Source organism: Molossus molossus, unplaced genomic scaffold (assembly GCF_014108415.1).
Source record: "Molossus molossus isolate mMolMol1 unplaced genomic scaffold, mMolMol1.p scaffold_m16_p_10, whole genome shotgun sequence".
NCBI lineage: Eukaryota > Metazoa > Chordata > Mammalia > Chiroptera > Molossidae > Molossus > Molossus molossus.
This window is the reverse complement of record NW_023425345.1, coordinates 103,152,314-103,167,435: the sequence shown is the minus strand read 5'-3', so window position 1 is coordinate 103,167,435 and position 15,122 is coordinate 103,152,314. Positions and strand designations below refer to the sequence as shown.

Below are 15,122 nucleotides of genomic sequence, written 5' to 3'. Positions count from 1 at the left end.
TGGCAGCTGTCTGCTGCCCCAGGGAAGGGCTCACCAAAGGAACAAAGACCTCTGACAGCCCATTTGTCTCGGAGAAAGCACCCTCTCCAGCCCTCGCTCCAATGCCAAACAGCCCAGTTCTTCCCTGTATGTCTCTGGCGCCCCTCGACCTGCCTCTCCTCTATGCTTAGAGGAAGTGAGTCTGATAAGTCCATGCGCAGGGCCCTTTAAGAGGAGCTGCCTGGGGCTCCAGCCAGTTTAGCCTCCCTGAGCCTCAGTTCCTGCTGGTTTTTCCAGTCATAAGTTATGGGGACTTCTCTTCCTGGTACTGGAACCCTGAGTGGGGCAGCTGGTATGGGACAGCGTTCCCTCAGTCCTCAGAGAGGACCTTCCCAGTTGAGGTGTCCTCCTGATTTTTATCCACCACACCTGGGTGTGGGACAATGGCTGGTGTTTTTTATGCCGCAGTTCTTGGTTCCTAATAAAAATACTATAGTTACTTATTCTGCAGTGGTGGTTCTCAAACTTTTTGGTCTGAAGACCTTTTTATACTCTTTAAAAATTATTGGCCCTGGCCAGTTTGGCTCAGCGGTTCGAGCATCGGCCTGCGGTCCAGAGAGACCCGGGTTCGGTTTCCGCTAAGGTCACATACCTCAGTTGCAGTTTGTCCCAGGCCCTGGTTGGTTGTGCGGGTGGCAGCCACTCAATGTGTCTTTTTCACGTTGATGTTTCTCTCTTCCTTTCTCTCTCTCCCACTCTATCTGAACAAAAAATGGAAAAAGTGTCCTCGGGTGAGGATTAAATAAATAAATTAATTAAAATAAAATTATGAGGATCTCAACACCTGTGTATGTGGATTACATTTATTTGTATTTACCATATTAGAAATTAAAACTGAAAATTTTAAATATTTGTAACATTGTGCACTGGTCATTTTGAAAATATTACTTTACTTAGTTATGTAGTTCTTCCAAATATTGGCATATTTTTAATAGAATATTAAACAATTACTTTTTGTCACCACTGATCTAATGTGAAAAGTTTTAAGTATTTGGAAGCTGTCAGGCTAATAGAGCCAGATGAAAGCTTTCCAAATTCTAATTTTTGTTTAAAAACTTATATTTTACCACTGGCAAATGCTGCCACTTGTTTTCCTTGTAGTGACAGACTCATTTCATTCATTTCAGAAAATGTGTGCTGACTATCCAAATTTAAATAACTAGTATTGTGGTTATTATTATTATTTTTTTGCATTTCCTTGGGACAGTCATCGCACTCAGGTCTACAACAGGATGCATCAGCAGTGCAAATGTCAAAACAGTGAAAAAGCCCTGACCGATTTGGCTCAGCAGTTAGAGTGTTGGCCTGTGGTCTGAAGAGACCCGGGTTTGGTTCCCACTAGGGGCATGTACCTCGGTTGCAGTTTGTCCCCGGCCCTGGTTGGTCGTGCAGGTGGCAGCCACTCGATGTGTCCCTCTCACGTTGAAATTTCTCTCTCTCCCTCCCACTCTATCTGAACAAAATATCGCAAAATGTCCTCGGGTGAGGATAAAAAAAAACAAAAAAAAAACAGTGAAAAAGACATATTTGACTTTATTGTTGTTATTATTAAGATAGCTTTGACAGCTTGTGGCCCCTCCCCCAGGGATCACCCTTTGAGATCTGCTGTCTTACAGTATTATACATAATAGTTTCAATTTTACTACACACACAGACACACACACTCATTAGCCTTCTTTCTTACAAGGTAGTATATTATACACTGTTTTATGCCTTCTTTGTCTGTTGGTGTTGTTTACTTTAGAACATATCTGGACATCACTCCTAAGGAGTATGTAGAGATCTTCTTCATTCTTTTCATGATTGCATAGTACTTGATCACATGGCTCTAACAATGTATTCTAGTTTTTTCGACCAGTCCTTTTCCACTGGGCTAGTTGGAGGTATAAGAGTACAAGTTACATTCTGAGAACAGACAGTATCTTAAGTTTAGCTTCTAAACCTCTACAAGACTAAATCTTAAATTTGATATTTGCATTGGCAATAAGCTAACACCTTTGAGTTTTGATTAACATTGGCTAAGTTTATACTGATTTATTTTATATTTGTACTATGAGTTATTTGGAATATAGTCATCAATGTGTGAATCAAATATTTCTTTTGATAGTTATTTACTGAGCATCTATTATATGCATTGAAAATTATAATCTATAATTATATAATTATAATTTTAATTAAAATCTATAATTATATCAAGTTTTGTGTAAATATTTACAATAATGTATAATAAATAGACATAGAAAATAAAATCTCCCATTAGGCTTTCATTAATAAATATAAAATGCATTTTCATTAAAACATAATGTAAAATATTATTTTCTAGGCACAATGAAAGATAGAAGATTGTTTATGCATCACATTTCTTTAGAGCCTATTATCTGCGGGCCCTTTTGGTAAGACATGTTAAAATTTTTTTTATTCTACTAATACATTGTAAGAAAAATATGGGTATCTTTACATAAATATTTCTAAAATAATGGCATGAACATGCATATAGGAGTTAATCTTTTCCTCGGTATGTACTTGGGTCGTACTTTATAGTGCTATCCATATACTAGCTCATTTTTTCGTCATAACTTTATAAAGTAGTCAGACAGATTTTATTCCTATTTTATGGATGAAGTACTGAATGAATGAGGTTAAGGAAATTACTCAAAACTCATTATCAAAAAGATGTAATATATGGAAACTATTTTATCTCTCCTCTTAAAACCCTACTAAAAAGACTAAAATTTTTTTTAATGTATATATCCATAAGGACAATGATAAGAAGAAACAAAATTTTGGAAGCTAAAATGTATGAAAGATGTGGAAAGCTGTAGAATGTCAAAATCTGACATTAGAACCAGCAGAGAAGCTACTCACTCAATTTGGTTTCCCCTAAAGAACATGTGAGAGAGACTCAGGTTGGCAGCAATATGAACTTCTGAAAGTGAAGTAGACAGTAGGAAAATTCATTGAAAATCTATTTAAGAAACATCTATATCCCTTTTCTCATTGCAGATAGGCAGTTATTCCTCTTCCAGAAGGTTATCCTCAGGAAAAGAGGAATTGGAGGGATTCTGAATTGGGGGGAAGGTACTGAACATAGAGATTAAGTAAAAATATATATATTGAGTAGTGAGACTCCCTAGCCTCCTTCCCACACTTGGCTTCTACCGATAGCCAGGCTTCCCGGTAGAAGACTGGAAGATTTTTTTCTGGGGAATATGACCAGCTCAGTAGAAAAAAACTAAAAATACTGATAGGTGCAGGTACTCAAGTGAAATAGCATAGCTAGGTCACCAGGCAGGGAAGTCAACAATGGACAAGCCCACCAGCACACAGCTTCCAGTTGGCTTCTCACTGCCTCTCAGAAATAAGCACTGCTAATCAAGGAACACCTGTCATTGCAAGAAAGCCTCTGTAAAAGATAGTGTCCAAAGTATAAAAATAAGCAAAGAAAAGGAACAGAGGGTATAGACTATGCAAGGAGAAGAAAGCTTTAAAAAAACTTATTAATATTCTCAGGAAAGAGAACATATTGTATCCTTCAAATACATACAAAAGAGCTTTTAGAAATTAAAAATAATGATAGAACAAACAAATTAACTCAGCAGATCAAAGTTATGAACATTCCCAGAATGTAGAACAAAAAGAGAAAAAAATGATTGAAAAGATCATCAGAAAAGTCTGAAAACTTGGAGTTTGAGAAAGAGGAACAGGAAAAATGAAGAGAAATTTCAAAGAAAAACTTTATTTTATCAGTACTGAGGATGAGAGTTTTCTTGATTAAAAGAGTTGTCAGTACAATGATGATAACATAGTTCAGCAGACTAACACAGATGAGCAATACTGTCTTTCATGCCTATCTGAAAGGTATCTGGAAAAACTTTACAAATAAAGAAATAAGTAAGTAATCAATAAATAAAAAGGGTTCTCAGAGTGAGCACATGAATAAAATGACCTACAATAACAGGCATCATTGTGAAATTTTAGAACACTACGGGCAAAGAAGAATCTTCAGTTTTCCAGAGGGCAAAAAAATCAGATTTCAAATAAAATTTCAGGAATTATATAGTATAAGTTCTCTCATCATTAATAATGAAAGCTAGAAGAGTATAGATTCCATAATGTATAATACAGAGCAATACCTTTAAAATTCCAAGAGGAGCCTTGGCCGGCTTGGCTCAGGGGTTAGAGCATCGGCCTGCAGCCCAGAGAGTTTCGGATTTAGTTCTTACTAAGGGCATGTACCTTGGTTGTAGTTTGTCCCTGGCCCCAGTTGGGGTCGTGTGGATGGCAGCCATTTGATGTCTCTCCCCCCCCCCCCCCCCTCATTCCTCTCCCTCTCTCCCCCTCCCCCACCCTCTCTCCCTCTTACTCTTTCTGAAGATAAATGCAAAAATGTCCTCAGGTGAGGATAAAAGATAAAATAAATAAAATTCCAAGAGGAAATAATTTCCACTCCAGAATCTTATCGCTGACCAAAATATCAAATAAGTGTGAGCATAGATGTTTTTTCGGATGCCAATTACCAGAATTTATCTCCATAACATTCATCACCATGTGACGTTTTTTGTGTTTTCCTCCACTAGAATGTAAACTCCATGGTGGTTTTGTTGGTCACTCTGTCCCCCAGCCAGAACAGTGCCTGGCACAGAGTAGAACCTCATTAAATACTTGATGGATAGCGGAATGGGTAACTAAATTCATTCTAGGGTAACTTCAAGTTCCAGGGGTTTAGGGTTGGGTAAAAGGAAGTATGCAGTTTTCACAGGATATCAAATATTAGGAAGAACATGTATGCTAGGGAAGGTGATACATTTAGTTTTGGCCATGGTGAGTTTGAGATGAGTATGGAGCATCAGAGTAGGGCTATTTGTGCCGTATGCAGTTCAGAGTGTAGGAATAACACCTAGGGGAAAGTCAGGCATGAGATACAGGTTAATATTTTTATTAGGTAGGTGATAATTTTTTTTTTTATACTCACCTGAGGACTTTTTTTTTTTTTTTTTTTGATATTTTGTTCAGATAGAGTGGGAGGGAGAGAGAGAGAGAGGGGGAGAGAGAGAGAAACATCGACGTGAAAGGGACACATCGAGTGGTTCCACCCACACGACCCAACCAGGGCTGGGGACAAACTGCAACCGAGGAACATGCCCTTAGCGGGAACCGAACCCAGGTCTCTCCAGACCACAGACCAACGCTCTAACCACTGAGCCAAACTGGCCAGGGCGGTAGGTGATAATTTAAGCAATGGTTAGACTCACCTTGCCCAGGAAAGTGTCTAGGAAAGAAATCTAATTTTGGAGACAGGAATATTTTGAAGAGTCAGAAAGAAGAAAAAACGGCAAAAAAAAAAAGAGAGGAACGAACACAGGGACAATGGTGGTGTAAATAGATATTAGTGGTAAGAATTTTGAGAAGGAGAAAGTCAACTGTCAGAGCTGCCAAAGCTCTAGTAGAATGAGTGTACACACAAAGCAATATATTTTTGGCATTTGGGAGGTTATTAGTAACTTTATTGATAATTTCTGTAGAGTAGTGGGAGAAATGAGAGTTCAATAAATGGAAATTGAGGAAGTGAAAATAGCTAGTTTAGATGACCTATTTGGGAAGGTTGGCTACTAGGGGTAGGTAACAGTGAGTATGAGCTTGAAGGGGAGACGAGGCTGGGGAGAAAGTGTTTTGAGAGTGAGCAACGTTTTCCAGCTAAATGAAAGGAGTACTGAAAAAACGGTATCAACAAGTGGTAGAAAGAGAAAGGAGGTGGAATAATGACTAGAAGAATGGGGCTCCTGAAAAGACAGAGTTATTAGTCGGGGTCAAGAGTACAGGCGAAAGCACTAACCAAGAGAAGATAGATAGCTCCTAACTCTGGGTAAAGAGGTGAGTAAGTTGCCAGGCCGGTGTGGCTCAGTGGTTGAGCATCGACCCATGCACCAAGAGGTCACCAGTTCAATTCCCGGTCAGGGCACATGCCCAGGTTGTGGGCATGCAGGAGGCGGCCAGTCAGTGGTCTCTCTCATCGATGTTTCTGTATTTCTCTCTCTCTCTACCTACCTCTCTCTCAATAAAGAAAAAAAGAAGAGGAGGTGAGTAAGGAGATAGACCTGGAGGAGATAGACACAAGGATCTGTGTTTGACTCTATTATGGGAAGTAGGTGGTAAAGTCAAAGGCTGGTGTCCATGTGTGAGAAGTTGTGATGGACTTGAAAAGTGGTATCATTTTGGGTGGCAACCATGATAAAATGCAAAACAGTTACTAGAATAGTATCACCATGTAGCAGTGAGGGTCTCCCCCAAAATGCATAGTCCAAAACTTTTATATATGAGTATATGTATACATTTACTGGTAACTGATCAAACAAATGTTTTCTTCCCATTGTAGCACAACTAAGGAAAGGCAAGAAATACAGACTCCAAATTTTACTGAACCTGGTCAAGAATTTCTGTCCAGATCTCATTTTTATGAACAGCTGACTTTGGAAAAATCTTCAAGCAATTTATCAGTTTCAGGGCAGCCATTGTATAAGGTTCCTACCACAAGAAATAAAAAAAGGAGGCACTCGATTACTACAGGCAAACCAGTGAAAGTTTTTGTCCCACCTTTTAAAACTAAATCACATTTTCACAGAGATGATCAGTGTTGTGGCAGCAGTACTGATTTGGAAGAAAACAAACAAAACCAAAAAAACGTAGGTGAACATGGCTCTGGTGGTAGTAAAAATAATATTAACGACAGTGAAATTCGTGAGCCTACCAAAGATAACTCCAATCAAGTAACATCTATAATCTCCACAAAGTGTGAAAAAGAACCTTTAGGTATTGTGTGAGAATTTGTGTTGCCAGTTTTGCCTTTCAGTTAGATATTTCTCAGATTAAATAATGCCTTGAGGATTTTCCCCCACTTTTGATGATTAATAATTTCAAAACCTTCTTTACTTTTTTTAAATTTAATCCTCACCTGAGGATATTTTTCTGTTTATCTTCAGATAGAGTGTGAGGGAGACAGAGGGAAAGAGAGAAACATCGAAGTGAGAGGGACACATCAACTGCTTGCCTCCTGCACAACCTCGACCAGGGCCGAGTTTGAACCGAAACCGAGGTGCATGCCCTTGACCAGAATCAAACCCGCAACTCATTGGGATGCTCTATCACTGAGCCAAACTGGCCAGTTTGGCTGAGCGGTTAGAGCATCGACCTGCGGTCCAGAGAGACCTGGGTTCGGTTCCCGATAAGGACATGTACTTCGGTTGCAGTTTGTCCCCGGCCCTGGATGGTCATGTGGGTGGTGGCCACTTGATGTGTCCCTTTCACGTCGATGTTTCTATCTCTCTCTCCTTCTCTCTCCCTCCCACTCTATCTGAACAAAAAATGGGAAAATGTCCTTGGGTGAGGATAAAAAATAAAATGTTTTTTAGATTTTTCTAAGTCCAAAGATTATGTTTAAGTTATTTTAATATTTTCTTTCAAAGGTAACTACTTGTGGACTTTCTGTTTAAAAAAAGTTATTAGACACACAATCTAGGACTGCTATTACTGGAATGTATTTTTTATCAGGCAACTAATTTTCTTCCAAATCTGAAAAAATAATATATCTATTTCTATTCTTTAGAAGTTGAAACATTTTTTATGCTTTAAGGTTTAAAATTAGAGCTAATTGATATGTATAATTTTATAAAGCAAGGATTGTGCTCTTTAAAATTTATACTTATTTTTTGCTAATTATTCCTTATAGATTTAATTTCAAATCTTCAGAATGCCAGAGATATACAGGATATGCGTATTAAAAAGAAACACAGGCAACACATTTTTCCACAGCCAGGAAGTCTGTATCTTGCAAAAACATCCACTGTGCCTAGAATCTCTCTGAAAGAGGCAGTAGAAGGCCAGATTCCCTCTGCATGTTCCCATGAACAGGTACACTTTTGTCAACAATGTTAATAGCTTTTATAGCAACGTGTAATTTTATTTTATTAACTAGTATGTCCAAACTGTTAAACTATTCTTTTTAAAGAAAGAACCAATTGACGCAGGAATGGATGGATGAAGGAAATCATCATATTCCTAATCCACCTACAGGGCCAGCCTTGTCCTCTGCTGCCTTGTCCTACAATGTGATCTGTGCTTCAGACTTAGTATTTCTCTTGCTCTTTCAAAAAGTATTTTATTACTGTAAGTGCTCTCGGCTAGGTGTTAGAGGAAAGTAGTCTCATTGAATTTAAATTGTGAATAACTCATAGTCTTTAACTCACTAAGAGCTATTCACAGTTATAAAAGAGGGTTTTTATTTAAGCCAGTACTATCTAGTTAGTATGTTAGGCACTTGAGAGGTGAAAATATTGGTAATATTAGTAGGTAACATTTATTGAGTATTTTCTATGTGCTAGGCCCACTTCTAAGCTCTGTGCCTGCTGGCTATATCTCAGTTAACCTTCACAAGCACCTAAAAGCAAGGCATTATTTTGTCCATCATTTTACAGGTGAAAGGACTGAAGCACAGAGAGGGTTAAGTAACTGCCCCAACGTCACTTAACTGGCAAGTAGCAAGAGCCACAATTCTAAAGTAGGGAGTCTGACTCCAGAGTTAAGTCTGAACAAAGGAAAAGATAACTCCGGGGTCAGGCCTCTGGGGTGAAAGTGAGCACCATGAAAGTAGAACAGGCCTGTGTAGAAACTTGACTTCCTGAGGTCATACTCCCTGAAATACTTACATGTTTTACTGTTCTCTCCCTTCTAAATTTTTTAACTTAAGAGATTTTATAAAACATTAAGTTACTTTATTATCCCCTCAATGACTTCTGATGGCAGACACAGTAGGAGGCATATACACAGGGGAATGAAAAAGGTGCAACAGACTCTTGAATGTGGAGGTCATTTATAGTATATCAGCATATAGTGAATATTTTAATATTTAAATGAAAATTTTAAGTAAATTCAATTTTGATTTGTTAATTGTTTTTATTCTGTGAAACATGCTCTTTTGTTTGATTTGTTTTTCATTCATTATCATATTTTTCTATTATTTCTTTTGTGCAGCTGTACATGTATGGCATCTCTAAACAGTGCATAAAAGTTAACAGCAAAAATGCAGAGTCTTTTCGGTTTCACACTCAGGATTATTTTGGTAAGGAAGGTTCATGGGCTGGAAAGGGAACACAGTTGGCTGACGGTGGATGGCTGGTACCCTCCAATGATGGGAAGGCTGGAAAAGAAGAATTTTATAGGTATTCTATGCAAAAAGAGATTTGTGTTAACTTGTATATATTCTGTCATCTCTCTTCCTTACAAGTTCCTCTTTTTTCTCTTTCCTTATCTCTCTTGAACTGAAAAAGTTGGCTAGGAATCAAATTTTTATAAATTGAATCATTTTAAATGCATTATGGTTCAACTGACATTCTGTTGAAATTTTTTAAAAAGTGAATTAAGGTTTGTCTTAGGATTCAAAGAATTGGTTTTTCTTTAAATTTGGACTTTTTTTTTCAATGTGTTTACAAAATAAAGACTGATAGAAGAGTTAAATTTGAACTGGCCTTATCATAGACCCCACACATGTACACTTATGTCATACTCTGTTTCTTTTTTTTTTTTCCTCACCCGAGGACATTTTTCCATTTTTTGTTCAGGTAGAGTGGCGGGGGGGTGGGGAGGGGAGAGGAACAGAGAGAGAGAGAGAAACATCGATGTGAAAGGAACACATCGAGTGGCTGCCACCCGCACAACCGACCAGGGCCGGGGACAAACTGCAACCGAGGTACATGCCCTTAGCGGGAACTGAACCCGGGTCTCTCCGGACCGCAGGCCCACCCTCTAACCGCTGAACCAAACTGGCCAGGGCTGTCATACTCTGTTTCATTGTGTATTTCAATAAATATGAAATAGAAATACTAAACATTAAATATAAGTACTTAAATATCGGTAATGCCAAAAATTAGTAAATGACACTGCCTAAAACAACAATTTAGAAACTATATAACCTCCTGTGATTCTCATGTTTATATAAAATAGTTTAAAGTTTTTGCTATCAGGGATGGATGCATTACCACATGCCAATGGCAAGAGATGGAAAACCTTTCTGTAGTGCCCTTATATTATTTTTATTTCTTAATCATCACCTGAGGATATGTTTGTTGATTTTAGAGAGGGGAAGAGAGAGCGAGAGCGAATGAATGAGAATATCATTGGTGTGAGAGAGAACATTGATCGGTTGCCTTTAATATGTGCCCCAACTGGTGATTGAACCTGCAACCTAGGTATGTGACCTGACCAGGAATCAAATTCACAACCTTTCCTGTTTTTTTTTTTTTTAATTAATTAATTGATTATTGTTACAGATGTTTCTCCTTTTCCCCCCACTGATGTCCCCTCCTTCTCCCTCCCCGCCCTGTCCCCAGCTTTGTTGTCCATGTCCATTGTTCATGCATACATGCATATAAGTTCTGTGGTTTATCTCTCCCCCTCCACTCTCTCTTCTGGGGATTGTCAGTCTGTACCCCACTTCCATATCTCTGGGACTACCCTATTCCTCAGACTTTTATGTTCATTATATTCCACAAATAAGTGAGATCATGTGATACTTGTCTTTCTCTGCTTGACTTGTTTCGCTTAGGATGATACTCTCCAGGTCCCTCCATGTCATCTCAAAGGATAAGAGATCTTTCTTTCTTACAGCTGCATAGTACTCCATTGTGTACATGTACCACTGCTTTTTTATCCACTCATCTATTGATGGATACTTGGGCTGTTTCCAGATCTTAGCTATTGTAAATAGTGCTGCTATGAACATGGGAGTACATATGTTCTTTCTGATTGGTGTTTCAGGCTTCTTAGGATATATTCCTAGAAGTGGGATCACTGGGTCAAATGGCAGTTCAATTTTTAATTTTTTGAGGTAACACCATATTGTTTTCCATAGTGGCTGCACCAGTCTGCATTCCCACCAGCAGTGCACTAGAGTCCCCTTTTCTCCACACCCTCGCCAACACTTGTTGTTTGATGATTTGTTGATGGTGACCAATCTGACAGGTGTGAGGTAATACCTCATTGTTGTTTTAATTTGCATCTCTCTGATGATTAGTGATGTTGAGCATTTCTTCATATGTCTCTTGGCCATTTGTATGTCCTGTTTGGAGAGGTGTCTATTTAGTTTTTCCACCTATTTTTTATTGGGTTCTTTGTCTTCCTTTTGATGAGTTGTGTGAGCACTTTATATATATTGGAAATTAACCCCTTACCTGATGTATCATTGGCAATTAGCTCTCCCGTACAGTGGGTTGCCTTTCCATTTTGATGGTTGTTTCTTTTGCTGTGCAGAAGCTTTTTAGTTTGATGTAGTCCCATGTGTTCATTTTCTCCTTTGTTTCTGTTGCCTTAGGTGATATATATCAGTGAAAATTCTCCTGTGTATGATGTCTGAAATTTTGTTGCCTACATTTTCTTTTAGGATTTTTATGGATTCACGAGTCACATTTAAGTCTTTTATCTATTTTGAGTTTATTCTTGTATATGGTGTAAGTCGATGGTCTAGTTTCATTTTTTTTTGCATGTAGCTGTCCAATTTTCTCAACACCATTTATTAAAGGGGCTGTCTTTACTCCACTGTATGCTCTTGCCACCTTTGTCAAATATTAATTGAGCATATTGTCTTGGGTCCATTTCTGGGTTCTCTATTCTGTTCCATTGATCTATCTGCATTTACTTGTGCCAGTTCCAGGCTTTTTTGATTACAGTGGCTTTGTAGTATAACCTGAAATCTGGTAATTTGATCCCTCCAACTTTGTTCTTCTTTTTCACTATTGCTGTGGCTATTTGGGGTCTTTTTTGGTTTCATATGGACTTTTGAAGTATTTGTTCTAGTTCTGTGAAGTATGCCATTGTTATTTTGATGGGGATTACATTGAATCTATAGATTGCTTTGGGTAGTATGGACATTTTAATGATGTTAATTCTTCCAATCCATGACCAAGGTATGTTTTTCCACTTTTTTATATCTTCCTCTATTTCTTTTTTTCAATGACCTGTAGTTTTCTGCAAATAGGTCCTTTATTTCTTTGCTTAAGTTTATTCCTAGGTATCTTAATTTTTTTGCCATGATGGTAAACGGGATTGTTTTTTCAGTTTCTCTTTCTGTGAGTTCATCATTGGTGTATAAGAATGCCGTCGATTTCTTGACGTTAATTTTGTATCCTGCTACTTTGCCAAATTTATTTATTAAGTCTAGTAGATTTTTGATGAAGTCTTTAGGGTTTTCTATGTATAGTATCATGTCATCTGCGAATAATGACAGTTTCACTTCCTTCTTTCCTATTTGGATCCCTTTTATTTTTTCTTCATGTCTGATTGCTGTGGCTAAGACTTCCAGTACTATGTTAAATAAGAGTGGCCAAAGTGGGCACCCTTGTCTTGTTCCTGTTCTTAAGGGAAATGCTTTTAGTTTCTGCCCATTGAGTATGATGTTGGCTGTAGGTCTTTCATATATGGCCTTTATTATGTTGAGATATAATCCCTCTATTTCCAGATTGCTGAACGTTTTTATCAGAAATGGGTGCTGAATTTTGTCGAATATTTTTTCAGTGTCTATTGATATGATCATATGATTTTTATCTTTCATTTTATTTATGTGGTGTATCACATTTATTGATTTGCGAATATTGTACCAGCCTTGCATCCCTGGGATGAATCCACTTGGTCATGGTGCATAATTTTTTTGATGTATTGCTGGATTCGATTTGCTAGTATTTTGTTCAGGATTTTGGCCTCTGTGTTAATCAGGGATATTGGCCTGTAGTTTGCTTTCTTTCTAGTGTCTTTTTCTGGTTTTGGAATTAGAATTATGCTGGCCTCATAGAACATGTTTGGAAGTCTTCCTTCTTCTTGAATTTTTTGAAATAGTTTGTGGAGAATGGGTGTTAGTTCTTTTTTAAATGTTCGGTAAAACTCCCCCGTGAAGCCATCTGGGCCTAGGCTTTTGTTTACTGGGAGAATCTTGATTACCTCTTCAATTTCCTTAGTTGTTATTGGTCTGTTCAAGTTTTCTATCTCTTTTTGGTTCAGTTTTGGGAGACTACGTGTTTCTAGAAATCTGTCCATTTCGCTTAGATTGTCAAATTTGTTGCCATATAATTGTTCATAGTAGTTGTTAATGATCTTTTGTATTTCTGTGGTGTCCGTTGTTACTTCTCTTTTGTTTTTGATTTTGTGTATTTGAGTTCTCTCTCTTTGTTTCTTGGTGAGTCTAGCTAAGGGTCCATCAATCTTGTTTATCCTTTTGAAAAACCAGCTCTTTGTTTCATTGATCCTTTGAATTGTTTTTTTGGTCTCCATGTCATTTATTTCCACTCTGATCTTTATTATTTCCTTCCTTCTACTTGCTCTGGGGTTTTCTTTTTGTTTGCTTTCTAGTTCTTTAAGTTGTGAGGTTAGATAGTCTATTAGAACTTTTTCTTGTTTCTTGAGGTAGGCCTGTAGTGCTATGAACTTCCTTCTCAGAACTGCTTTCGCTGCATCCCATAGATTTTGTGTTGTTGTGTGTTCATTTTCATTGGTTTCCAGGAAGTTTTTAATTTCTTCCTTGATATACATGGCAACCCATTTATTGTTCAATAACATGATATTTAGCCTCCATGTTTTTAAATGCCTTTGCATGTTTTGGTTGCAATTGATTTCTAGTTTCATGCCATTGTGACCTGTGAAGATGCTTGATATGATTTCAGTCTTTTTAAACTTGTAGATACTTAGTTTGTGCCCTAACATGTCTGTCTTTGAGAATGTCCCATGTGCACTTGAGAAGAATGTGAATTCTGTAGTTTTGGGGTGTAATTCTCTGTAGATATCTATTAAATCCATTTGATCTAGCACTTCATTTAGCGTCTGTGTTTCCTTGTGAATTTTTTGTCTAGATGATCTATCCCGTGACGACAGCGGGATGTTGAAGTCTACTGCTGTGATTGTATTGCTGTTGATTTCTCCTTTGAAGTCCTCTAGAAGATTGTTTTTTGTTTTTGGTTTTTTTTTTTGGTACATACCCCTAGCGGGAACTAAACCCAGGACTCTCTGGTCCGCAGGCTGATGCTCCAGTCACTGAGCCAAACCGGCTAGGACCCGAAGATTTTTAATATATGTTGGTGCTCCTATATTGGGTGTATATATGTTTACCAAGCTTATATCTTTCTGTTGGATAGATCCTTTCAATATTATATAGTGGCCTTCTTGTCTCTAGTTATGGTCTTCATTTCGAAATCTACTTTATCAGATTTGAGTATTGCTACCCCAGCTTTTTTTTGCTTACCGTTTGCTTGGAAGAGTTTTTTTTTAATCCCTTCCCTTTCAGCCTATGTGAGTCTTTTGTTGTGAGGTTGGTCTCTTGTAAACAGCATATAGATGAGTCATGCTTTCTTTTCCAGACAGCTACTCCATGTCTTTTTATCGGAGCATTCTAACCATTCACATTTAAGGTGATAATTAATATGTACTTATTTATTGCCATTTTTGTTTAGTGTGTTTATATTTTTCTTCCTATTCTACTAATTACAGCAGTTTTTTTAGCATATCTTGCAGTGTTGGTTTGGTGGTAATATATTCCCTTAGCCCTTTTTTGTCTTGGAAGCTCTTTATTTGACCTTCTATTTTGAATGATATCCTTGCTGAATAGAGTAGTCTTGGATTCATATCCTTGTTTTTCATGACCTTATGGGGTTTCTTTTATAGGTAACCTGTTGCTTATCTCTTGCTGCCTTTAGGATTCTTTGTCTTTAATTTTTGGCATTTTAATTACTATTTGTCTCGGTGTGGGCCTCTTTGGGTTCTGCTTAGTTGGGGCTCTCTGTGCTTCTTGAAATTGAATACCTTCTTTTTTCACCAAGTTAGGAAAGTTTTCTATCACTATTTCTGTCACCATTGCCCATTTTCTTCCCTTCAGGACTACTATGATGTGAATATTATTACGTTTCCAGTTGTCCCACAGTTCTCTTAAGCTATCTTCCTGTCTTTTAATTGTTTTGTTATCTTTTGGTTTTCTGATTGGTTGATATTTTTTCAACCCTCTCTTCTAATTCACTTATCCGGTTCTCAGCTTCCTCTACTCTGCATTTTAGACTTTC

The 15,122-nt window shown here is 37.7% G+C and overlaps 1 protein-coding gene across 2 annotated transcripts in view; it reads left to right on the top strand.

The window, feature by feature from the left end:
• BRCA2 (BRCA2 DNA repair associated) overlaps positions 1 to 15,122 on the top strand; it is a 70,761-nt gene that overhangs the window by 25,492 nt on the left and 30,147 nt on the right. For both annotated transcript variants that reach the window (XM_036251353.1, XM_036251352.1), the window contains exons 12-15: positions 2,363 to 2,432; positions 6,413 to 6,846; positions 7,763 to 7,944; positions 9,064 to 9,251. In XM_036251353.1, coding sequence (XP_036107246.1) covers positions 2,363 to 2,432; positions 6,413 to 6,846; positions 7,763 to 7,944; positions 9,064 to 9,251 — 874 coding nt within the window. The remainder of the gene's footprint in view (positions 1 to 2,362; positions 2,433 to 6,412; positions 6,847 to 7,762; positions 7,945 to 9,063; positions 9,252 to 15,122) is intronic.